The sequence below is a fragment of the Leptodactylus fuscus genome, chromosome 5 (genome assembly GCF_031893055.1).
Source record: "Leptodactylus fuscus isolate aLepFus1 chromosome 5, aLepFus1.hap2, whole genome shotgun sequence".
Lineage (NCBI taxonomy): Eukaryota > Metazoa > Chordata > Amphibia > Anura > Leptodactylidae > Leptodactylus > Leptodactylus fuscus.
Genome location: NC_134269.1, coordinates 210861609 through 210888528, shown reverse-complemented (window position 1 = coordinate 210888528; position 26920 = coordinate 210861609). Strand labels below are relative to the sequence as shown.

Genomic DNA, 26920 nt, shown 5'->3' with positions numbered 1-26920 from the left:
TGCTCTTCCTTGAGTGGCCCCGTATTATAGCCTCCCCCTATGAGGGTCCTGACTCTCACAGAACCTCGTATTCCCCGCCATGTTTGGTTTGTATCCTTAACCCTATACTCTCTCTAGATATTTTTCTCCATGAAGACCTCACAGTAAAGATCGGTGACTTTGGCCTAGCCACAGTGAAGTCTCGGTGGAGCGGCTCTCACCAGTTCGAACAGTTATCGGGCTCCATTCTATGGATGGTGAGAGGAATCTACTGTGAATCTAATAAAGGAGTTGTCCGGGATTAGGAAACTTGGTCATACTTTCTTGAAACAGCACCACCCTTGTCCACAGGCTGAGTCTGGTATTACAGCTCATCCTCGTCCAGGTACCAGACAACCCTTGGGCAAGATTGGTGTTAGGACTAGGGGGAGGGAAGAGGCGTATCTTTCCCCACTACTAGGAAGATTAAACTTTTGTTCAGGTTTGTGTATGCTACACCCATCATGGTGACCGCTCTTCACAACCATGTCTGACCCACAGAATGTACATAATGCACAGTAGGGGGCGTTACACTACACTCGACCAACCTGTAACCCATGAAAGGGGTTGTCTGAGCTTACTACTGACCGGACTTTAGACGATGGGTGGGGGACTGATGCCAGGGATCGACTAACTGGGTGAGAGGTGCAGTCCCTTGGCCCTTTACTTGAATGGGACAGAGCTATGAGCAGGCCATGTGACTGATGAACGTGATGTCTCATGGCTTGTGAAGAGGAAATGGTGCTCAGAGGGTGTCATTGCCTCTTTAGAGGGTATTGGGTTTCAGACCCCCAAAATTGATTACCTAGCCTCAAACCCAAAAATTAATAATTTTATTATTTTTTTTCAATGATCTATTTCAAAACTACTTAGCTTTATTAGAACAAAAATGGAGACATGCATTATAAGGGATGGCCCATGAGAGACCATCTCTTATCAGAATGTGGATCGGCTGATTGCTCCGCCCTTGTTACTGGAGCCATGTGAGCATTTATCCAACAGTGGCCACTACAGGACAAATGTGGAATTACACGCCATCCATTCAAATGAATGGCTGAGCATGGTTAATACTTGGTCATCTTGAATCCGTCAGAACCAGAGACCCTACGATAGTTGTCTGTCTCGCCTTCTAGGAGGGGCTTGTATAAGGGACCTTCCTCTGTGATGTCCATGTTCTCTTACTGCGCTCAGTGTCCTCCACCATTACTGACATCTTCTCTTCCCGCAGGCTCCAGAGGTGATCCGAATGCAGGACAAGAACCCCTACAGCTTTCAGTCAGATGTCTACGCGTTTGGAATAGTTTTATATGAATTAATGACCGGGCAGCTACCGTACCAGAATATCAACAACCGAGACCAGGTGAGTGAGTATGGGGTGTGACCTGATCGATATACGGATACAGACCATGTCGAGCCCAAATTGAATTTTCTTATGGATGTTCAGTGTGTGATCTGTGGGGCTCCGGCCACAACTCACCCAGGTCGTGCAAGAAGCTGCTAGTGAAGAGTCAGTACATATAGCTCTGCTCCTATAGGAATGACTCAGCAGCCCCATCCACTGCATAGTGGTGGTTCTGGGGAACTGCAGGGTCACTCTCTTACTTGTATAGTATGAAAAATTGATTTGGGGCCTAGACATCCCACCTTACATCATGCAGTGAGCTCCTCCTAGTGGCAGCAGAGCGTATTTGCTCATTTAACTTTACTTTGCTGTATAATACAGTGACGATTCCGTTAAAGCGCTGTGCACACTCAGACCTGCGTTTCGCCTAATAAGCACTTATAGGTTACATATAGCCATTCATTAAATTCTGGTCAGAAGGGGGCGACTTATTAAAGAGTTGTACATCAGGAAAATTTTTCTGGCAGCACCACTTAATAGTACCAGTAGCCACCACTAGAGGGCGCTCATCGTAATGGGATTTATAGAGAACTTCCCAACACGAGGAGAGGACCTAATGTGTACAAAGACTGATGAATTGTCCTTAATTATTTTTTTTAATATATATATATATATTTTTTTTTAAAGATTATATTCATGGTTGGAAGAGGATATCTATCTCCAGACCTCAGCAAAGTTCGGAGTAATTGTCCCAAAGCAATGAAGAGGTTAATGGCGGACTGTCTAAAGAAGAAGCGAGACGAGCGGCCCTTATTTCCACAGGTAATTGTCATGTGATCAGGAACCCATCAGATCGATGTGGGACACTAAACCACCCATGGGGCCTTCTGGCCGGGCCTTTGGTGTCCCAGTTTTGAAGTATTAAGGTTTGGCACGTGCGCACTGAAGCAGAGACTAGCACTCTAACTTCGCTGCTGAAATGCGTCACAAACCGTTCTGCGCTGCCTGAGAAGGTTTATTTTCTGCCTCTCCCTAATTTCAAAGGAAGTTCTCCCCCCACCCCCCTTACAGATTAGGCTGCACAAAATGTAAACTCTTCCTTTCCCCCTTTTATTAGATTCTTGCCTCCATTGAACTCCTGGCCCGGTCATTGCCAAAAATTCACCGCAGTGCATCTGAGCCGTCGTTGAACAGAGCCGGCTTCCAGACAGAGGACTTCAGTCTGTACGCTTGTGCTTCTCCAAAAACGCCCATCCAGGCCGGTGGATATGGTGGGTTCACGATACGCTGACCGTACAAGCCTCAAAACCTCTTGGGAAAAACAAAAAAAAATTACTTGCACCCCCTGCTGGCAGGAGTCTGTAGTTGTTCATGTGACGGTTTGGTCTATTGTTATATATGGAAAATGTATATTGTATAAATATGTTGTAAGTGTATATGTGCTATACGATGGTTGCTGCCTTCTGGTGTAATGGGTATTCTATTTCTTAGGGGGGGGGGGGGGTCTTTTGGGATTCAATATGACCTCAATAAAGTCTTTAGTTGGGGTCCCTGCCACTCCACTATGACCAGGGTTCAGCCTTAAATTTCTCTTTTTATTTTTTTTTTTTTTTTTTTTTTCCCCAAAAAAACACCCCACAGGTTGTATTTGGTATTGCAGCTCAAAACTATTGTAGTTTTAAGGCAGAGTTGCAATGCTACATTCACTGTGGACAGTGGCACTGAACAGCCATGTTTTTGTAGTCTTATACAATCTCGTGGGTGTTTTTTTTTTTTTTTTTTTTTGTTAAATCAATCTACTTCAGATTCTTTCAGAATTATTCCTCCTCCTCCTCCTCCTCCTCCTCCTGTATCTAACTTGGGCCTGCACACACTTGCAAAACACAAAGCAGTTAGGATTTGGATCCCTCAATAGGTCTTAATGGTCAGTTTTTCTGATACAGGGCTCTACATCTCCAGGAGTATTACCTGCAGCCACCACTAGGGGATATGTTTTTATTGTAGAATTCAATGTATGCGATGAGCTCCCTCTAGTGGTAGCAGAAATATTATTCCAGTCTTTTCAGGCTTGGATCCCCTCTAGGGAGGGGGGGAATTCTCAGGGCTGGGGGTGTTGCGATTTGCCACCAAGGTGATGACTATTTATAGCATTTCAGCTGGACTCGGCCCACAAGGGACCCAGGCACCCCTGTTCTAATCAGTAGGGGTGCTATTGGCCAGACACTCTATTATCAGACATATTTTCCCTGTATTATTGGAAAACTTCTTAAAACTTTGTGGGGCCAGTGACAAGATTCGGTAGGCAGCCCCCCACATCTGAGCCCTTTATCTATGCGGATGCCATTAAAGGGGTTCACCATGGAGTCTTTAAACACTAAATTCCTCTGTGGTCCTACTTTGGGCAAGTCTTGCGTTTCTGGGCAGATTCCAACCCCGAGTCCTAGAATTGGAACTGGCACTCAAATAGCGCCGCCTCCTTCTGTGTTCTCTGCTAGTTATGTGTACTGCAGGGGTGGGCCTTATTACTATAATAGTACTGGGGAGGAGGTGGTTCTGATCACGTGACCCAGGGCTGGAACTAGGGTTGATCGAAGCCTGATTTATTTGACTTTTCCAAAAAATTCTGTCCTAGTTGAACCAAAAATATTTGGTCTATACCATCTACAAACTACTTTCCTCTTTCAATCCCAGAGTATAAGTGAAGTCTCAGGGGCCATGAGTAAACATAACACTCTTACTCACCACTCCTGGACTCTGCGGCCTCTGGACGCCCCTTGAAGCGGTCATCTGCCCTCCTGAATGGCATCAGCAGCTCATATGGGGTGCATTGTCATGACTTTTAGATGCAAGTACCATGTGACTACTGAGGCCCAGTTTCAGGGGGCCACTGACTTTTAGGAGGCCAGAAGAGGACGTCAAGGAACCATCAGATCTCGTGATTGAGTTATGTTTACTCCCCTCCCCTGACCACCACTTTATTATACTCTGGGGCCTGAAACAAAATAGGTGGGCAAGCCCTTAAATATTTGTTGAAACTTCTTTTCTCGTAAGGAACAAGTCACAAATCCAAGACACCCCCCCCCCCCCCCATTTTTACAGCCCCATCGATGACCCAAGCACTTTTGTAAAGCATTGTTAGAATAGGCAACCCAATTTTTACGAGCCGTCAATTAAAAAAAAAAATTCCAAAAACTTTTTGTAACATTACATGTAAAACCTTTCTGATATTTAACCCCTCGTCTCTTATGTGCAGATTTTGTCCACGCTCGTGTCCTTGAGTGTCTGTCGTGTCTCTGTCTGTGTTTTTCTTGTTTTTGTGCTTGCACTAACCCATCTAGCTTGTGGTTCACACAGGCCTCAGGCCTATTTTCTGCTTTTTACTAAACTTGATTTCTTTTGTACTCCCTCTGCAGGAGAATTTACAGCCTTCAAGTAACGGCACAGTCAGCACAAGCACCTCTGTTACTACTTTAAGTCTCGTGTTCCTCTAGTTTCTTAGCGCTGGGACTACATTACAAAAAAAAAAAATTACATGCAGATAATACACCCATATTGTAAGAGGGAGCAGCATGAACCATCAAACGAAAAAAAAAAGGGGGAGGGAGGGGAAAGGGACCAGCCAAAATAAAAAAAGCCTGTGTTCCTCTAGGGAGTGGCCCAGCGCTGCTCTTCGCCACGCCCCTACACACAGCTGAGGAGAGGCGGATCTTCTTCATTGCAGAGACTCTTTCTGTCTAAAATATTAACACTGAGGCCCTCAAATTCTTTGTGGATCCTGCTCCAATCATGATGAGGACTGTCTGCTAAAAATGTTTCTTTTGTTTGTGTGTTTTTTGTTTTGTTTTTTTTTTTTTGGGGGGGGGGATAAAATGCTGGATCTCTACATCACCCTCACCCATAATTTCCTCCTGGTGCGATACGAGCTCTCCCCACTACCCAGATACACCCCAGCAATCAATCACAATTCACAAAGATATAAACCATGAGAACCTGAGCCCACTGAGTAAGTGAAGCTGAGCTGCAATACCAGACCCAGCCTATGAACAAGAGTGGCGCTGTTTCCCAAAGTGGTGGAGGTATCACCAGGCAACAGCGTATTAACCATGTCCCTCAGCTCAGCAAACGGTTTCCTGTTTTTGTCATTAAGCGTTTTGGAGCAATGAGGGTCTTGCTGCTTACCCCTTTGGAGCAATGGCAACACCCTCGTTGATCCAAAGGGAGTATTTGCATATCAACAAAAACTTTTATCTGGCCAATGGAGGGAGTGATTCACAAGATTTAAAAAAAACAAAAAACACTGAGTCACATGACCCTAATATATCTATATGTGCAATGGGCATGCTGGGATCTGGAGTCATTCCCTTTAATGTATTTTTCTGGTTGACAGTTTTCAAAATCCGTATGTGGCCACACTTTACTGGGCCCGATTCTATAGAAACCCCCCTAAAATATTAGTTCTCCAGTGGAGAACTGTTTAGCTTGAAGCACCAAATTGTTTTGAGAAATAAGCAAATTTACTGCCCCTCCTCCCAGCCCTCCATTCTTAATAAAGGGAGTAACTCTTACCGTAGTGGACAAGACCATGTGACATTTCCATGAAATATTTTACTACAGGATGAAATGGAGATTCTGCATTTTATTTAACATCTTAACTCTTTAATGCAAATGCTGTCCACCCTTTTATAATGTCCATTTTCTTAAATAGATGTCTCCTCGGGGGTGGGCCTGGGAGAAATCTGTTGCCGACTTTCTTCTCTCTAATCTGCTCTGGTGTTTCATTCCTTTTTGGTGAGGCCTTGCATGGACTGAAATTGAACTGTTTGTGTTTCTGGACTTTTTGGAATTCAATTCATATCCTACAAGGTTAATGTTTGGCACCCCAAAAAAAAAGTGAGTAACATTTCCGTGCTGAGTAGTCACATGATCACAGTAAACCCCACCCCTGCTTACATTCTCAGATTCTTTTCCAGCTCTTGTGCCGTTACTTTGTATTCCCGGAATCGAAGTATAGCAAATTACGTTAATTCACTCTTCTGTCTAGAATTCCCTCCCACCCAAACAAAAAGTTTTTGATACCCATAAGACTGGCCAGAGTTTAGTGTGTGTGAACATATGTTTGTGAGTGTTTATGCTACTGGGATCAACGTTGCGACTAAAATATTTATACTCCAAAGCCTAAACCAGTAGCTACTGACGAGGTCATGTTTTCTTTTTGTACAGTCATTATTACATTTTTTTTTTTTTTTTTTTTTATTGCTATTTATTTAATTTATTTTGCTATGTAAATGTGGAACGCTTTGGAGTTTGGCCAGAGTTGCAAATGAAAACTAGACCAGTTGCTTGTGTAATGGACTGCCCCGTTCTCCTCTCATTGCTTTGATACTTTTATGTTGGGTTCCGTCTATCGGGACCGACGCCATGCAGTGGCCACAACTTATGCCCTAGTAGCCAATGTACATATCTCTTTAGAATGTTCACCGATATTCACTACTTTGAAACACCGTTATGGAAGAAGCATCTATAATATTTTTTTTTTTTATTTTTTTTTTTTGTGGTTTCTTTAAAAAAAAATAATAATAAAAAATTAGCTTTTGTGATTTTTTTTTTTTTTTTACCAAGTCAATTTGTTTTTTGTTTTTTTTTTACTATAAAAAGTGGGGACATTTTTATTTTTTGTAAATGTCATTCTCAAAGTTTTTTTTCCCAATCTGTACCACTAAAAAAATGTTTAAATTTTAATTTATTTAAAAAAAAAAAAAAAAAATTGATGTGATAAACTCAGCCAATGAACTGAACTTTTAGAATTTGCTTAAGCCAGTGGTATAGTACATCCGATTTTTCTAATGCTCTATGGGTATTGGGGCCCATGCACACGATGTAACGCGGCGCTCATTCTGACACGTAAACACGTGTCGGAGTCAGCACTTCAAAACAGAATCCCATTGACTTCAATAGGTTCCGTCTTGCACGCGCTACACATTGAAATCAATGGGAGGCTTTTTAACCCTTTGATTTCAATGCGTTGAAGTCAATGGGGTTGTGTTTTGAAGCGCTGACTCCGACACGTGTTTACGTGTCAGAATGAGCGCCGCGTTACATCGTGTGTACGGGCCCTTACAGAGCAAATTTACCTTTTTGAATTATTTTGCTCAGGAAAGTAAAAGTATACAGGACTTTTAAAAAAATTAGATTTTTTTTCCCAAAAAATTTACAAAAGTACAAATTTACAATATATATATATATTTTTTTTCTGTCGATCATATGCCCAAGGCTCCATAGAACGAGCCACATTTTTCGAGTCTTCTTCCTGTGTGTATCTACATATAGCACGTCTCCAGCACTGGGTCTTGTATCAGAAGGTTCCAATATTAATAATAACTATGATGATAATAATATTGCACCCGTATAAACCGAATTCTATGTTGCTGTACATAACTGTCAGTCGCTGACTAACAGTGCACATTTAGGTTGGAAATACTGGGGGATATGTAAAAGTGGTGTGTAAATTATAATAAAGACCATATTTCCAAACGTTTACATCGTGTCCATTACCCCACCGTATAAAGCGCACTTGTCTCTCGGCTGAAGCTTATTACTTATGCAATAGCATTAAAAACAAAAACATTATTTTTCTGGGTTTATACCGTGTGTCGGGCATTGGTTCCTTTCATTCAGACTTCTAACAAATAAACATTCCCAATGTATTTTTGTGCTTAAGGATGTTCTTCACGTAAATTTATAATTTTTGGGTTGTTTCTTTTTTGTTTTCAATTTTTTTTATTTTTTTTTTAAATTTTAGAAAAATCTAATTAATAAAGCAGACTGTATTGGGAAATAGCATGATGTGGTTAATGCCAAACTAATTTTTCTCTTCTTTGTTGTTGCCACAGGGGCAGTCCAGTAAATTAGTGGTCTCTATGGATCACACTACCTAAGAGTAATCGCCTTTTACCAGGGGTTGTCAATTAACGCAACTCTAGTAATCAGTTTGTTCTACTCGTTTACCCAAGGCCCATTGCTGTTAAAGAGGACCTTTCACCAATCACCAACTCCCACTTTATTTAATCGGTACCCCCGCTCCATTGATTCCAGCACAGTTGGAATTTTTTTTCTAGCTCCAACCGTTCCGGAGAAATCATTGGTTCCTTACATTACAGTTATGGTCAGTTGGGTGGTCCCTGTTTGTGCTTCTGCCTGGCAATGCCCACCTGACAATTTGGCGGAAATTATTACCACTGATTTGCTCCAGAAACGTAAGGGCTAGAGGAAAAAAAAAAAATCCAACTGATCCAGAATCAGTAGGGCCGAACCGAAATCCAAGGATGCAAAGAACTAGAAGTGGTGGAGGTGGTGAAAAATCCTCTTGAAGGTTGAGGCCCCACGTTGTGGAAACGCAGATTTTGTTGCGGTTTGTTTGAACCAAAGCCAAAAATGGAATGAGAAATATATAGGAAGTTTTTATAGTTCTTCCTTCTGCTCAATCTGCTCCTGGCTTTGGCTCAAAAAAACATCAATGAAAATTGCATTTCCGCAACTTCGGGCCTTGGCCTAAGGCTATGGCCCCCACGGGATGTCCCACAGCGGCAAGGCATCGCTATTGTTCCCACAATGTTAATGGAGTTTTCCTCTGCGGACTTTGTTATAATTATACCTATGGGGAAACCGCTGGAGTTTCCGTAGGTATAAGTGACATGCTGTGCTTTCCAAAACCGCGAGGTTTCTGTCCCATGGGGCCCTCAAGTGATCTCTACTACCAATAACTGGCCTCAACAGACACCTATCGGGTATCGGTGATGTATTAGTAGTACCTCCAATACCCTACTAGGGACTTCTAAGGCCAGTTATGGGGCTGCAGCGGTCATCTGTTTCGCCTCACATCCAGACTGGCTTGTCTGAGTATTGTGTGGAAGCAGGTGAATATCTTTCTTTTATTTGACCCCCATGCCTAGCACTCTCTCATAGAACTGTAAGCAGATGGCTCCGTACACTACATAGTGGGTAATGGGTCCCTTTGGCCAGTTCAGGACCTGGCCACTATATAGTGTACGGCGCTATCTGCTTCCACCTTCATGCACTGTATAGTATAGGGACCGTACCTACCCCTGAACAGTTAAACCGTGCTGGGACTGGCTGTTACTGATCCCATCCCCCACACCGATCAGATATTTATGGTATATCTTAGGCCCCCAAAAAATTAATTTTTGGTCATCCCTTTAAACCTTTTCAGATGGTATAAATTGTTACCCGTGTAGTAATTTACATACTGTCACGAGTTTTCTGGGTCTATGATATTGAGCTCCACTTCCTAACGCAATTATACCACATCCATCGTCTATATGGCCATGCTGCAGCTCAGTCCCATTCACATAAATGGGGCTGAACTGCAGTACCGAGCACAACCACTATACAATGTACGACACTGTTCTCGGTAAGTAGTGAAGAGGCCACAGTGATCAGTATCGTAGTCCCTTAGACCCCTTCGAGGGTTTTTCTACTGTGCACTTTCCGGTTTTGTATGATAGTATAATTTATTATTCGTGGTCTTCGGGAGAAGCCTTCTTATTGTCCGCGGTATCCATGTCGAATATAGACTTCTTTGTAAAACGAAAATGGGCAACAGGTTGTGTTTATCCTCGAAGATCATTCATTGCACCAAACCATTTTTTTCTTGTATTTGATATTCATGTGTGTTACATTCATTGTGTTGTACTAGTGAGGCACATGCGCTATTTTTTTAAAAAAAATTATTTGGGAATCTTTGGATATTTTGCTTGAAATGTGTACGAATTTATATCATCCTTGAGTGGCTAGATGATTGCAGATGTGGTCACCATTACAGACTTCTCAATGCCTTGGGGCATAAAGTGGTAGGTTCGTCAGGAACAAAAATAGCTTGACGAGAAGACCATTCAAGACCAGTTTTCGGTTAAAATATAGGGCACCTTGGTGTGCGTGGGGGGTTGTTGATGTTACTTTTTTTTTTTTCGAGTGTAAAATATTTGTATATATTTGTTTGTCTTCATACGGTGAAGTTTTAGTCTAGAATGTTACAAGTGCAATATAGTACAAAAAAAAATTAATAAAAAAAAACTGTGAACAATTAAACACTCATGTGCATCATCACCATTGTCGTCCATTGTATCTCATTTCATGTACTGAGTGTTTTTGGGGGGTTGGCTCATTTTCTCCCTGGGGGTGAGTTATGTGTTGTGTGTGGGTTAGTTTTTTTTATTTACCAATGGTTTTTTTATGTTTGTTTGTTTTTTTTATACAGCTTCACTCATTGTTGGATTCCAATTGTAGTCCAAATTTTCTCCTAATTTTCACCAAGGGACAAAGTGGGTATTAGCCAGGCCACTAGGAGACTTGATACTAGGAGAACAAAAAAAAATCTGTTGGCTCCGCCTCTGGGCAATACCCCTCTCACAGACACGGCGCTTAGTTGAAACCTAGTGTCCGTAGGAGACAGACACGACCTGACTTAGGTCTTTCTGTCTTACATCGTTTTATGTTACTCTCTCAGTTTCAAGGAGGGTCGTTAGCGTGTACACCACATAGTCGTACCCCCCACAAGCACAGTGCTCAACTGAGCGCCTCACCTGTCCCCACTTGCTACATTCATGGCCGGATAGCCAGTGACCTCACTTCCATGTGGAGGTTCACCAAGGAGGTGACCCTGCGGCACCTGAAGTCACCACACAGGTATGTATTGAGAAGATAAAGAGGCGAATATAAAAAAAAAAAAAAAAACTTCTGTACAAAAGCCTCCCTCCTCCCCCCACAGTCTGAGCAAAGTTTTTACCTAGAAGGTTCTCCTACTCCCCTCTAGAGCCCATTGTTATGAAGGGGGATCTCTGACCACCAGGGGGTCCATGCTGATTTAGAGGATGACCACCATCCTCCAGTGGCACTGTGAGTTAGTGCCGCCATTTTTATTACGGAAGGGGGACCCCTGCTTAGTTCACCTCCAAGAAGGCAGTAGTGGCCCTTCCCTTTTGCAGAGACGATCTGGGCCGACCTTTTAGCAAGGCCTTCAAAAAAAAAAAAACAGGCCACGGAAGGGAGAAAAAAAAAAAAAAAGCTCTCCTTCCCCAGAGGTGTCCTGAGTGCAGGTATCTTCTTCCCGCTGTTCACAGCATTTTTTCGCTACTTTAGTGGCTCCACCTCTCGCTATGGAGGACAGGCTTTCCAGGACTCCCGATCAAAGTAGCCATCTGCTGGTGAAAGCTCTTTCCATGCAGACAAGTCTGGCAGTCCCACACAGTTCTTCAGGCCCTCCACTTCATAGCCATCCCCTACATGAAGGTTCCCCCCCTCCACTTGGGGCCTCTCAGGTGCAGTGATGATTGCTCTCCTTCCTGGAGTTCTTTCTTAGGAATGGTGTCGATGGCTACTCCATAGAGTACAATTTGCCTCCTTCCCCCATTCAGAGGTCGATCTCCAGTGGCAGGGAGTCATCGTCCCTGTTCCTGCTTCTGAGCATTTTCGGGGGTCGCTATTCCAGCCTGTTCACCATTCCCAAGAAGGACTGCTCCTTCATCCCATCCTGGACTTAGAGGCTCAACAGGTTCGTGCGTGTCTGCAGGTTCTCCATGGAGTCCCTGCCATCAGTGGTAGTATTGCTGGAGAAAAGTGAATTCCTTTCGTCCATCGACATCTGAGGCGCTTATTTTCACATTGTGCTGTGCTATCAGTGTTTGCTTTCGTTTGTGGTAGGTTTGCTATTTTTCCAGTTTGTCGCTCTTCCCTTTGGACTAACCTCTGCCTGGTTATTTACCAAGGTGATGGCAGTTCTCATGGCCATCCTCTGTTCCAGAGGTGGCTCTGTGATTCCATACTAGGATGGCCTGGTTGTGAAAGCCCCCTCCAAGTCAGACAATCTGGCCAGCTTGCGGATTACCTTGGACCTTTCTTCACCAGTTCAGCTGGCTCATAAACGTGGAAGAGCCTTCTCAACACAAGGAGTTCCTGGGCATAATCCTCAACATGAACCAGGGCAAAGTCCTTCTCTCTTCGGTCCGGTGTGTTCTGCTTTCGGAGGAAGTCTACCTGCATTCTTTGATTCTGCATGCAGGTCCTGGTCACAATGGTCTCGACCTTCGTGGTCATTCCTTCCACTCAGTTCCATTCGCGTCCTGCAGTTGGCGATTCTCCGACCTCTCTCGACCACCTGATTCTCCTGTTTTCTCTGGTTCAATGAGAGCTCTTTTGGTGGCTTTCCTTCTCAGCAATATCTCTGGGAAAGTCCTTCCTTCCCCTCTGTTTGCAGGTGATTTCCACAGATGCCAGTCTCTCAGGCTGGGGAGCGGCCTTTGGTGCCTTACCCATTCACCGCCTGTGGTCCTAGGAGGAGTCCTCCCTCCAAATCAACCTGCTGGAGCTGAGGGCCATCTTCTTAGCCCTATATCATTGGACCTCTCTCTTCCAAGGATGTCCGGTCAGAGTACAGATCGCCAACTCCACCGTGTGGTCTACTTGAACCTTCAAGGGAGCTCCAGAAGCCAGACTTTTTTTTTTTTTCTGGAGGCCTCCCATGACACACAGATTCATGAAGCGTTCCATAACTTGACAGTCCACATTCCAGGCGTGGACAATAAGTAGTCAGCCATCCAAAGTCAAGACACTCTCGACCCCTGCAAGTGTCTCTACATTAGCAGATTTTTCTTCTGTGCTAACGCTGGGGCATTCCCACCGCCAACACCATCGCCTCCCGCCTGAACCACAAGTTTCCCTGCTATGTGGCCAGGTCTCTGATCCTCAAGCCATTGCCGCTAATTGTGAGGATTGCTGGTTTCCTCCTGAGCCTGACTGGGAAATTCCAGTTTTCAGCCTAACGGGCCGAAGCCTATTTAAGGATGGCTCTGGCTCTAGACCGCCAATGTGCAAAAAAATATGTGCAATGTAATGATCTGTGGAAGTGATGACAATATTACAGTCAAAGGAGAAGGTTATTGGGAAAACTACAATTGGGCAGAGACTCTTGCACCCTGTGGGCACCTCTAGCTTGGATACAAGATGAGATACGGCAGGACATGGAGGTATACAGTGTCCATATGGTAGCCTGTAGCACCCTTGCCCACAGATGTCACAGCTGGGCCTGTAGATCCTGCACTCATAGTTTGGTGAAGCAGGCATCCTAGCCTAGATGATCCCAATTTTGGTCAGTGGATGACTGGAAGCACTGCAATAATTTGGGACTACAAACTAAGAAAGTTCCATGGTAATGAAGTCAACATCGGCAGACAATTATTTTTACTCTATAGGGCGAGCAAAGATTTAGCTTTAGTGAACGTAGCTCCAATGTACAAGATGATCATGTCGGTTCAGTAACTTGAGGACATGTACGTGTTTCTGTTTATTCTAGCATAGGAGGCTAGACCAATATTTTTGTTTGCCTCCCATATCTGGTAGATTAACAGGTGTTCTGCTCGGTGTTGGTTCCCACTCCTTTACAAAAATATACACCCATCAGTTATGTTAAAAAAACAGCATCAGGTGGTATAAATATCATGGATTACCCGGTGACAATGGCGTCTGTCAAAGGTGGGAAATATCAAACAAGAAGTGAAAAGTTCCTGAAGTTGATTGTTGAAAACAGAATAAATGAGCAAGCGTAAGGATCTGAGCGTTTTGCCAAGGGTCAGATTGTTATTCGAGACGAGCGAACACTAAAATGTCCGAGGTTCGAAATCCGATTATAGGGATTTCGAACCCCATTATAGTCTATGGGGGGGAAAAGCTCGTTTCAGGTGTAGGCAAAATTCGATACAATTATACTTACCAAGTCCACGAGTGACGGTCGGGCTGCATTTCCCTTGAAGTCTTCTCCCGGCGCAGCACCCCTGCGGCGTCTTCCGGCTACAATTCACTCTGCTTAGGCATCGGGGCCTAGGCAGAGCCGACTGCGCATGCGCGGTCAGTTCTGCCCGGATCGACGCCTGAGCAGAGCCGACTGCGCATGCGAGGGCATGCCCGCGCATGCGCAGTCGGCTCTGCCTAGGCCGGATGCCTAGGCAGAGTGAATTCCACCCGGAAGAAGACACGGGGACGCAGCACGGAGAAGCCTTCGGAAAGGTAAGAGAAGAACCAGCATTGATTGGCAGAATGTATAGCATTCTGCCAATCAACGCTGGTTCTGCATCGAACCTTAAACTTCGAACAACTAGTAGTGTTCGATCGAGTACGAGTATTTCAAATACCGTAGTATTCGATCGAACACCTACTCGATCAAACACTACTCGCTCATCTCTAATTGTTATGCTTAGACAACTGGGTCAGATATGGATAGGTGCCTTGAAGCCAGGGACATCACCCAGGAGCACGAGCGATGACCAAACACTGCATCGGAGAGGTGAGGTGATATTCTACGTCTCACTGTTAAAATGAACCTACCCTTAAAGGTATAGACCGTTCATGTCAGTCAGTGGGCAAACTTACAAAATCACCAGGGATCACGTTATTTCCTTCACTATATATATTATAGGTTTTCCTTTATAAAAGAGGGGGGTCATTGTTGTTCCCAGTGATAGTCACCTTTCATTCAGTCCATCTTGTCGGCTGTGTACTTAATATCAATACCAAGCTTTGTGCCAACTTTTCACTGCGGGATATCAGTTTTGGCACTGGTGACTGAAGGACGACTGGTTAATATGTAATAATACTCCATCATTCTGGTGTATATAAAGTCAAGGAGCTCAGACCTCCAGGAAGTTCCTCTACCTCCTGACATTTAAAGACTTTTTCCGGACCAAGACTACCGCCCTCCAGCTTTGTCACTATGCAGGCGATTCTGGTGCTGTTGCTCGGGATCGGAGTAGTGTCTGCAGCTCCTCCAGGTGAAGTTGATATCTATTTTATGATGATTAAGGAAGGTTGGGTTCATATCTGTGTCAGAGTCTCCATTCGGAGACTACATCGCAATGTCCATTGGAAATTGACAGACAAAAAAATCCCGATTTTTCTATTTTTGTTTCCAGCAAATTCCATTAATAAGAATGAGCTTCAGATGGATATCATTATAGACAATGGGGTCCCTCGGGTTCCATTGGTTGTTCAATATTTTAGCAGTCCATTTGTCTGTTCTGCTGATTTTCCAACAGACCAGAAGAATGGAACAATTCTCCAATCCTAACAATTGGGTGGAATCCAATAATAAAGGGACACTAAACCACCCACCGGTCCTTAACTTACCCCCTTCGAATTTTTGTCTTTTTCAGTAATGAGGTTGCATGGCCGAATGACCATGTCATAGAGCTGTAGCCTAAATATAATATCAATAATTGTGATATATTTGCTCTATTTCCTTCAGAGCGTTGGGTGAACAACTACGATCAAGTTCTCAATTATGAGTGTAAGAGTCATCAGAGCATTAGTTTAATTATCAGGTAATGCAAGATCTAAAATAGAAGTTGTTATTGGGACACTGGGGGGGGGAGAGCTCAATGTCGGGAAGGTTTCAACAAGTCACTCAAGCTATGGCCAGTTTATTTTAATACCCTCTGGCAGTATTTTCCACTAAAATCCAGAAAGTCCTTAAATCAAGCTCTAAAAAATTTTTGGTAAAGTGGGTGAGATGAAGTAAGGCTGCAGTTCCCATATAGGTTGTGTACGGCCATCTTTTTTTTGAATCCTAAATGGCCTAGGCTTGGGATAATACAGCAGTGGGATGATGTTTTGGTACATATTAGTACGTAAATAGGTGTACAGATGTAACGAGAAATCAGAGGACCCCATGGCAAGTTTAAAAAAAGCATTGTAGTAAAAAAATTCCACCATTGCAAAATAAGCCTGTGCACAGTGTACGGTTACTTGAGTAAACTACTGATAGCTTGAAGTTGGAGTTACATGCTTCCTTCTGGAGCTTTGTCCCCCTTCCTCTCCACTTCTCTGTTGCTTCTTGCATTAGCAGGTGGTCAGATTCACAATGGAATCAGATTAAGGTTCTAATAGTCTTGTATCATGAGTTTGACCTCCTTTACATATAGAAAACACTGTGTGCATCAGAGGAGCATAGAATAAAAAGGACAGTGCTCCAGAAAAGAGCACATAATTTCAATATAAAGCTGTCAGTGGGTTATACAGTAACATTACACTACACAGGCTCATTTTCAAGTAGAGAGGACAAAAAGTTTATTGGACTGCTTCTTTAAGAGGAGCAGAGAGGCAGTTAGCACTCTGGAGTGGAGCACATAACCTCACCATAAAGATCACAGTGGCCTCCTGATGTATCAGCTCATATGCCATTACCAACAACTGTAATAATTACAAATTATTATATATCAACTTAGTGGTGCCAAAAAAGTTACCGTCCTCTTATACCTTCAGCGTCCATGACGATAAGTATGAGGATCGTGTCTGGGATTTCGGCTGTCAGAACACCTTTAATAACCCAGGTTCCTGTTCCTGGACGGCTTACGTCAATGACTTTGACGAGGAGTTCACTTTCACCTGTCCCTTTGGCACCGTCCTGAGTGGAATGGATAGTTACCATAATAATAAAAAAGAAGACAGAAAGTAAGTGAAATAATTTTTAGAATTTTTTTTTTTTCCACCCATATTCATATACCTGTGTTTAGGGACTAGAAAGTGTCAGCCTGGATTACGATATGGAGGGTGAAATACTGATATAATACTATAAGACTATAGGGATGTGAATAAACCTGAACACCCATTCCTCCTACAGCCGCCTCATTAAACAAATTCAGACATAGGTGTGGTTAAAACTGGGATTGGTCACAGCGAATTTTATTATCTTTCTTTAAACAAATCATCATAAACATTAACAAACAACCCTATCATGCCCCGCCTTCTTCTTATACGACTTCCCAGAGGTTGCCCACAGCTGGACATCGGACTTGTGGGCAAGCTCCACCCTACTGTGGGGCATGGACCTTCCGCCATTCTGTGACAACTGAAAAGAAAAAAAAAACCGAAAAAAAGGAAAGAACAAGACAAAAGCCAAAAACCAAAAAAACGCACGGGTAGGGTGGGAGGGAGTTCCTCTCGCCTCACACTTCGGGCAGAAGGTACAGGTCACGCCCCACGTGTTAAATAAACGAGTTTCCGCCTCTGAACCGCCTTAACTCCGCCTCTCCTCCCCTGCCCCTAAACCTCCGCAAAGGTGTGAAAAGAGGAAGGAAGGCGACGGGGGAGGGAGAGGTGAGGTGAATAGAAGAAACAAACATGGAGGCGTCACCTGCCAATACTTGGGAGGCAATATATATAACAACCCCCCCCCCCCCCCATAGTCTCTGCTCTTATCGCTAGGCTCTTCAAGGGCTACCATAACTACAATGTGTTGACACATATTAAGATTAGAGATGAGCGAGTAGTACTCGATCGAATACTACGGTATTCGAAATACTCGTACTCGATCGAGTACCACTCGCTATTCGAATGTAAGTTCAATGCAGAACCAGCATTGATTGGCCGAATGCTATACAGTCGGCCAATCAACGCTGGTTCTTCTCCTACCTTTAGAAGTCTTCTCCGTGCAGCTTCCCCACGGCATCTTCCGACTCTTCATTCAGTCTGCCAGGCATCGGGCCTGGGCAGAGCCGACTGCGCATGTCCGCTTGTAGAGCGGGCATGCGCAGTCGGCTCTGCCCAGGCCCGATGCCTGGCAGAGTGAATTCAGAGCCGGAAGATGCCGCGGGGACGCTGCAAGGAGAAGACTTCTCAGAGGATCCAGCCCGACCCTCACTCGTGGACTTGGTAAGTATAATTAGATCGAACGTTGCCTACCCCTGAAACGAGCATTTTCCCCCATAGACTATAATGGGGTTTGATATTCGATTCGAGTAGTCGAATATTAAGGGGCTACTCAAAACGAATATCAAACCTCGAACATTTTACTGTTCGCTCATCTCTAATTAAGATCTATTCACCAGGGGTCTAGTCATTTTGATAGAGAATAGTTTTGGACACACCGACAATCTGTCCATATTAATATCAGTGGCACGCCGTACTGGGCAACGGAGCAGGCTAAAAGGGCCGTTAGCCAATTTATTTACTATCACATAAAACATATATAGCAGATGCTATCGTCTAAGCCATGTGGAACAACGACGCTGTATCAATCTCTTCTAAGCCTAAAGCATATCTGTATATTTTGGGGATAAAAACAATATTTTATGCCGAATGTTGTTTAAGCCCTAGATGTTGCGCTGTGATGCCCCGATGCTGCAGTCACGTTAATTAAAGTCGCACCCCTGTGATTTACTACCAATCCTGGTGGAGTTATAAGGGAGAAGATTTTAGGACTTTTACCATCACGTCTATCAACAAAATGTAACTCTTCATAGTGTAGCCAGGGATTGTTAGTGAGTAGGGTTGAGCGATCATGTTCGGAAAAGATCGGAATTCCAAACACGATCTTTTTAGGTGGGATCGAGATCGGTACGATTTCCCACAATGCTTTGATTAGCCTTCACACTGAGTATACGCTCCGCTCATTCTGAGTGGAGTGTGTACTCAGTGTGAAGGCTCTGCTGCGGTTCCATAGGAATGAATGGAAGCAGCCGGCACACATCCTTAACCCCCTGCGTGCCGGCTGCCTCCATTCATTCTAATGGGAGACTAAACTAACATCTCTAATAGCTACTTACCTCCAGAGATGGCTGCTCCGGTGCCCGGTGTTCTCCTTCTTCTTCGCCTCGCTGCCGCTCCACGCTGCTCTTTTCACCTCGCTGCTGCCGCCTCCTGGGTTAGTGTTTAAAGAGCTAGGAAGGCGGGGCTTGTGGCTTAAGAGAGTTTGGGCGGATACAGGGCGGGGAGACGTGACGTCTCCCTTCCCAGTACCCACCCACACTGTCCTAATCTGGGAAGCAGGGGGCAACGAGGCGAGAAGAGCAGCATGGAGCCGCAGCGAGGCGAAGAAGAACACCGGGCACCGGAGCAGCCATCTCTGCAGGTAAGTGGACACCAGGGGGGACTAAGTAGCCAGAGGATTAAAAAAAAAAAATCTTCTGGCTACTTAGTGATTCACTACACAGCGTGGATTCTAACAATTAAAGCGTTCAATTGTTAGATTTCATGCTGTATAGTGAATAGGATTAATCTCCGATTAATAAAAAAAATCCCATTGACTTGCATTGGGATCGGAATTGGGATCGAAATCGGGTTTGAATGAAAAATGATCGGAAATTGGATTTTAAAATAGATCCTGAAAAGTCAAGATCGGCTCAACCCTATTAGTGAGTGTAGGGAGAAGGTTCCAGAGACCTTGAGGAGGTCGATCTTTTAAGAACACCTGGATGTGACTTCTTTGGTCCTCATAGGGCCAGATAACCAATGTCATAGATAGCACAGGGTGAATGGGGGGGGGGGACAAGACCAATATAACCTATAGCAGCACCTTATGTTGCCCAGAAAATAATAAAACTTTATGCCACCTAACCCCATTCCCACCATGATCAGAGTCGTGTCTTACAAAAAAAAACGTGAAAAATTATTCCATAGATGGAGATTTTTCTGCTGTCAAGGAGAGACGACCGTTCAACGCAACTGCAAGTGGAGCGGCTACGTCAATGACTTTGATGGTTACCTAAGATGGGACCCACCTCCAAACCATTATCTTGTTGGGGCTCAGAGTTACCATGATAACTACAAAGAGTAAGTACCAGCACTGGGACGCAGGATATGATGTCTACCTACAGAAGATATGGATAGTTTCATCTACTTGATGTCTATATTTGGAAGGGGATGGTGTCAAGTAGAAAACCACAAATTTCCGCCACCAAGGATACGTAGCTACATGACGCTCACTCTCATTCCCTCTGAGAAACAGAGCAGTCACGTTTCCCTCACCCAATATACACAGCACCAAGTTCCTGTCATAAAGGGAACATTATCTGGAAATGACCTATTTTTGAAATCAAGATTTTACCTTAAATATATATTATTAATAACTTTGGTGATGTTTAAAAAAACAACCTAAAATGGTGTCTTTTACAGTCCCCACTATTCCTAACAATTCCTGAAACTTCCTGTTTTGTAGAGATCACTTTGCACAGTCTCCATTACCATCATTGCTGTTGAGTGAACTAGTTTCGTAATGATCCGTGTTTATGTAATTTACCAAAAATGTACGGTTCTACCAAACCCAAACGTTTTGGGGTTTGCCTTAGAGGCATCCAGTAAAGTGGCGGCCAATGGGCTGACATTTTACTGTCCATTATAGGATGCAGACAAATTGTGTAAAAATAATAAAAAATTCCTATCCTCCCCTTTGATCCACCGCAGCATGCTCCTGTCCTCCAGTCTTCTTCCAGGGCCGTCAGCCATCTTCTCCAGTCTTCTCAGGTCACTGCTAAGGCCTGTGATTGGGGATTGTAGTGTGAGGATGTCGACATTCTAACAATACATGGCCAATAAGGCCCAAGGTGACCTGTGGCCCAAGAAGATGGCAGATATCCTAGGAAGAAGACCAGAAGACTGGAGGATACTGCAATGAACCCAGGAAAGGTCATTTTTATTTGCACACCTTCTCTGGCCTCTGGGAGCCTGAAGAGACCCGGACTATAATAATCTACTTTACCCTTCATTTCCTGTTCGGACCTCTTATGGGTTTTGTTTCGACGGCTTCCACTCTGCGGTAAAAATTCTACGTTAGATTTATTTGCAGGTCGGTACGATCAGGGTGATACCAAATCTTATACATTTTTTTTTTTCATATTTTAAGAACATTACAAAAATTCTAAATTTTGAAGAAAAAAAAATTCTTTGAGTTACCGTATTCTGACCCCCGTAACTTGTTTATATTTCAGCATACGGAGCTCTGTAAGGCATCTTTTTTTTTGCGAGACAATATGTAGTTTTTACTGGTACGATGATGGGGAATGTATGTTGTTTTGATCACTTTTTATTCCATTGTTTTGGGGAGGTAATATGGCCAAAAAAACCCCCACCAAATCAGCCATTTCCTTTTTCCTGCTACGCTGTTTACCGTATAGGACAAATGTTTTTATATTTTAATAGTTTGGCCGTTTTCGGACTTGGGGATGCCTAATGTGTTCCAGGGAAAGGGGAGTGATTTAAATTATGTTTTTTGAATTTTTTTAGATTTTTACAACTTTTTTTTTTTTTCCCCCCGCCTAGGGGGCTTGAACATGTGATCTTAAGATCAACTGTTCCATAGACTGCAATACTACTATATTGCAGCCTATGGTAGATTTCCTATGTAACTATTGAAGCCTACTGCACGCAGGTTTCAATAGTTACAATACTATGGCAGCACTGAGAGCCTTCAGAAGGCTCCAGATTGCCTTGGTAATAGGGTGACTCCCGCGATTGCACCATGATGGGGCCATCCCATTACCAAGAATGATATAGAATGTGAAAGTAAGCACTCAGATGCCGTAGTCCATTTGACCATGGCAAATGGTGCCGGATCTCTGCTGTTTGAAACCCAGCAGCTAGTGCCATTTTTTTCATGCACACAAGGACGTAACTGTACATCCTGGTGCGCCTAAGGGTTAAAGGGATTGTCTGAAGTAGAGTAGTAAAAATAAAACTACCGTATATACTTGAGTATAAGCCGAATTTTTCAGCACAGTTTTTGTACTGAAAAAGCCCCCCATCGGCTTATACTCAAGTCAGGAAGGGGGGTCTATGACCAGCTGCGATATCAATGTATAGAATCTCCCATAAAATAGTGGGGGAAAAAGAAGCTTTTAAAAAAATTAAAGTTCTAAATCCCTGCTTTCCCTAGAATACATACAAAAGTACAAAATGACTGTGACACACAAACACATTAGGTATCCCTGTGTCTGACAGTGCCCGGTCTACTGAATATAGGGGATCTGCAGTGCTCCTGTTCCATTGGGAAGGGGTTAATAGGAGCACTGCAGATACCCTATATTCAGCCAGACTGAATTCCAAGTGGTGGAAGAAAAAACAGTCCTCAAGCTCAGGGAAGGGGCAGACAGACAACCAAAACACCCCCTGCCCTTCCCCAGTAACTACTGCACCCAAAAACTCCAACCATTTTAATTTTTGAAATTTTCCAGTAGCTGCTGCATTTCTTCCCCTCGGCTTATACTCGAGTCAATAAGTTTTCCCAGTTTTTTGTGGTAAAATTAGGGGGGTCGGCTTATATTCGGGTCGGCTTATACTCGAGTATATACGGTAATATTTTGAAATTAGTTTAAATAAAAAAAAAAAGATAAAAAACATCCAGAACTTACCTCTTACAGCCCCCCAGTTAGCAGTGGGTAATGGTGACTGCTTGTGAGAGACAACACTATTAGCATCAGTATATAATTTTTTTCTTTGCTTGACTATCAATCTGCTATTTTATTTTGTAGAGACAGACGCTGGAATTACTACTCGTGTGAGAAGAACTAAAGTAATAAAGTACCTTTATAAATTGCAAAGTGCCCCTTTATGTGTTCTTTTTGTCACTGTAATACTGCATGTTACCTCTAGAGGGCGCTTTGCTCTGTGTTAGCTTTAAGTGAACTTTAGCCTTTCCCATAGGGAAGAAAAAGGGAAAAAAAATTAATACAATAAATATATAAATCACCTGTTCCTGGTGCTCCAGTGTCTCCCACCGCAGTCTGGTCCAGCTTCGGGGGTCTTGTTTTGGCTGTAGTACCTGCTAGATGTGACCGCTGAGTCCAATCAGCAGCCTCTGATGTCTAAGTAAAGGAGCATCAGTCACAAATGTCACCTATGTCCTTTACTTAAGTTGACCTCAGTGATCATGTGAGGTGAGAACATCCACCAAAACATGACCCCAGAGCAACAGAACCAGACCACTGTGGGAGACACCAGGGAACCAGGGACAGGTGAGTGTGGATATTTTTTTTTCCAACTTCCCCAGCCTACTTATAAAAAACCCAGTTTATCATGGACAAGCCCTTGAACTCTACATTGTCATTTAGGCTATGTCCACACTCAAAATTTTTTTGATCTACTTATAAAGCATTTTCTGTCTCAAAATCAGCTCTGAAAACTCCCAAAATCTGCCCCTGCACCATTAATTTAATCATTGTGTTTGTTAGGTGAAATAAGTGCCCTTCCCTATTGCCCTGCCGATCCTTATACATATGTCCGACTAAGTATCCCTTGCAGTTATTACTGTGGCCACTAGGCCTAGTAATAGTTTGAAACTTCCTGTTTTGTAGAGATCAGTTTTTACAGTTATCTCCATTATCAGCACAAGTTTCAGGTGAACTGGTTTCATAATGAGCCAACTTGGTTACGAAATGTATAAGAGTAAGTTCACACAGGGTTTTTTGGATCGGAACCTGAGGCGGATGTCGAGGCGATCCAAAAGTCGGGTAGCCGCGACTGAAAGCCGGTGCACTGCACCGGCATCCAGCCGCGCACTCCGCTCTGGATTAGGGCCAATGAATGGGCCTAGTCCAGAGGAGGGTGTGTCTTCAGGCCAAATCGGGAGACGACTTGGCCTGAAGAATAAGCATCTCGCTTCTTTTTCCAGGAGCCGGAAGAAACGGCTCCCAGAAAAAAGACCTGAGCGGCTCCCATTGATTTAAATGGGAGCCGTCTTTTTGGTCAGAATTTTAAGGCGGATACGGCCTCAAAATCCTGACCAAAAAACTCCATGTGAACTTACCGTAAAAATTTCAGGTTCTACCAAACCAACAATCTTCGGGGTACTCTTCAGACAAACACAGGAATCTGACGGCCAGCAGCTTAATATTATGAAAAGAAAGAAAAGCAAAGTTGCAGAATTTTTTTCATTCCACCTCCCAAGAAAGGAAATTAAAAAAAATTCTGAATGTACCCCAGAATGGAACCGATGAAAACTACAAGTTTTCATGTAAAAAAACTAAAAATCAAGCCCTCAACCCAACATACCCTGGTAAACCTCCTGACCCACAGAATACCAGAATATCATACTGACTGAAGGAATAAAGTTATCCTGCCATATATACTGAATAGTGAACTGAAGCCGATCCCTTAAAATCATTAAAGATATCCAATATATTATATGTGGCTGAAAAGGGGCCATCAATGTACAACTAATCCCATAAGAAACAAGCCCTATATTAAATGCTATTTTGTAATCTGAGATACAGAAATCAATGATCACATTCTGAAGTGCAAAATGTACATCAAAATCAAAGTGTCCTGAGCTTCAGGTTTTGGATCCAGAGCAAGTCAATTTCTAGTTACAAGTTCTGCACATTCAACCTTTGCACTGCAGATGTTGAAAAGGGAATGTCCACAAGGAAGCCTTCAGGAAAATGCAGCAATGGATTTGTCTGAAATATATAATGTTCAGCCAGACTCTGCTTACAAAGAGTTAAACCCGCCCTCTGGTGAGTGAATTGTAGTTTCGTTTCTCTCTTCCTCCTTCTGTCAGCCATGGCGTCTGCTGACCTCAGAGCCGAGCTGGACTGCCCCATCTGTCTGAGCACTTATACCGACCCTGTAATGTTGAGATGTGGACACAACTTCTGCCGGCTCTGTATTGATCGTGTTCTGGATACACAGGACCAGTCTGGAGTTTATTCCTGTCCTGAATGTAGAGAAGAGTTTCAGGAGCGGCCTGTACTGATGAGGAACATAACTCTATGTAATATAATGGAGAATTTATTGTCTTCTCAACCAACACAGACACAAACCGGGATCTTCTGCACTTACTGTGTGGACTCTCCTGGACCTGCTGTGAAGTCCTGTCTACTCTGTGAAGCTTCTCTGTGTGATAAACATCTGAGAGTCCACAGCAAGTCACCAGAACACGTCTTATGTGATTCCAGCACTGACCTGGAGAAGAGGAAATGTTCTGTCCATAAGAAGGTCCTGGAATATTACTGTACTGAGGACGCTGCTTGTGTCTGTGTCTATTGTTCAGCAGGAGAACATCGAGGACATCAGGTGGAGAGGCTGGATGAGGCCTCTGAGAAGAAGAAGAAGAAACTGAGAAATGTTCTCCAGAAACTGAACACAAGGAGAGAGGAGACTGAGGAAAGAGTCCAGAGTCTGGAGGAGAGCAGGAGAAAAGCTCAAGAAAAAGCATCTGGAGAAACCGAGTGTGTCACTGCCCTGTTTATAGACATCAGGAGACGACTGGACGACCTGGAGAAGAAGGTCCTGAGTGAGATCTCCAGGCAGGAGGAGCAGCGGTCATTGTCACTGTCTGATGTGATCCAGAAGCTGGAAATAAAGAAGGCCGAGCTGTCCATGAAGATGCGGCACATTGAGGAGCTGTGTAACATGACTGATCCACTGACTGTCTTACAGGAACCAGACACAGGTGACTTGTGTGATCCTGAGGAGGGGGGAGGTGATGAGGACACAGGGGGACATGATAGACAGCGCCATGATGGAGATGATCGGGATGTGGCTGTGATCTCAGACACATTACACACATTATGTGACATAATATCAGGTATAAGGAGCGGGATCTATGTGGCGGTCCCTGCAGACATATTACTGGATATAAACACGGCTGCTAATAATCTCCATATATCAGACGACCTGAAAACCGCAACTGGGACACGAGAGGAGCAGAATCGTCCAGAAACAGCCGAGAGATTCCAGGATTATTATCAGGTGATAAGCAGGAGGGGATTTACCTCAGGGCGACATTACTGGGATGTGGAGGGCAGTAGGTCAGGAGGTTGGATGGTGGGGGTGTGTTATCCCAGTATAGCCAGGAGGGGGCAGCAGTCACGCATTGAATATAATAACAAGTCCTGGGGTTTGAATAATGATAATAATCAGTATTTAGTGAGACATGACAGTAAAAGGATCCGGTTACCTGACAAGATCTCCAGTGATAGATTCAGGATCTGTCTGGATTATGAGGCCGGGCAGTTGTCCTTCTATGAGCTGTGTGACCCCATCAGACACTTACACACCTTCACTGCCACCTTCACCGAGCCCCTTCATGCTGTATTATGGGTATGGGAAGGTTCCATACAGATATTAGGGGGAGGCAGTAACTGGGAGAAACCATCGTAACCTAAGAAATCCATCCACAATTGATAGTACTTCCCTCCTATATGTCTCTGCTTTGGTGGAAACTGATGTATATTCCCTATTACGGTTCTCCTTACACTGTACAGCCCTACATGGCGGCCTCAGAACAAACACACTAAAGGAAACGTGAATGTGCTGCAGGTGGGGGAGGGGGAGATGAATTGTGTCATATCCAGGGTGAGTTGTATAGGATGCTGCAGCTATAAGGATGTATTCACACAGTGCATGTAAAACTGCACCACAAATAACCGGTTTTTGGTGTAATTTTTAATGTAACATGTTGGGGCAGATTCTGAAGGAGTTAATAACACCAGTCTTCATAACCATAAGAGTCTCATAAATGACCTGCACCCTCGGCTGAGCTATGAGCCTACAGGGGACATGTACATCCGTCTATAGCCGCTGCACAGTTACTATATGGCGATAAGTCTGGCCCCGCCCCCTGCCCATTCTCACCACGCCCACTTTTTGCAGAAGTGTCAGAGGCTGCCCAAAACTAAAATAGTCGCAAGTTTTGCAAGAAAAAAATTGTGACATTTTATGCCTTTTATGACAGAAATCTGACTTACAGTGTGCAATAAATCTGCCCCATTGTGTCCTGCTGGT

At 43.8% G+C, this 26920-nt stretch overlaps 2 protein-coding genes across 2 annotated transcripts in view; both read left to right on the top strand.

Annotated features, from left to right (window-relative positions):
• The window catches only part of BRAF (B-Raf proto-oncogene, serine/threonine kinase), a 38255-nt gene extending 15538 nt beyond the window's left edge, over window positions 1–22717 (top strand). The window contains 9 exon segments of the mRNA XM_075275247.1: window positions 118–236; window positions 1247–1378; window positions 2048–2182; window positions 2478–2631; window positions 11456–11466; window positions 15671–15744; window positions 16685–16873; window positions 19820–19972; window positions 22666–22717. Of these exon segments, the coding sequence (XP_075131348.1) occupies window positions 118–236; window positions 1247–1378; window positions 2048–2182; window positions 2478–2631; window positions 11456–11466; window positions 15671–15744; window positions 16685–16873; window positions 19820–19972; window positions 22666–22705 (1007 nt within the window). The 3' untranslated portion in view covers window positions 22706–22717.
• Window positions 22718–24676: 1959 nt separating this feature from the next.
• Window positions 24677–26914, top strand: LOC142204016 (E3 ubiquitin/ISG15 ligase TRIM25-like). The gene has a single exon (XM_075275190.1). It carries the CDS (start codon window positions 24695–24697, stop codon window positions 26294–26296), a length of 1602 nt encoding a protein of 533 aa, XP_075131291.1. The 5' UTR covers window positions 24677–24694; the 3' UTR covers window positions 26297–26914.
• Window positions 26915–26920: the final 6 nt, after the last annotated feature.

What these genes read in the sequence shown, in the direction of transcription:
- LOC142204016 (XM_075275190.1), top strand. Translation starts at nt 24,695, where the DNA reads ATGGCGTCTGCTGACCTCAGAGCCGAGCTGGACTGCCCCATCTGTCTG.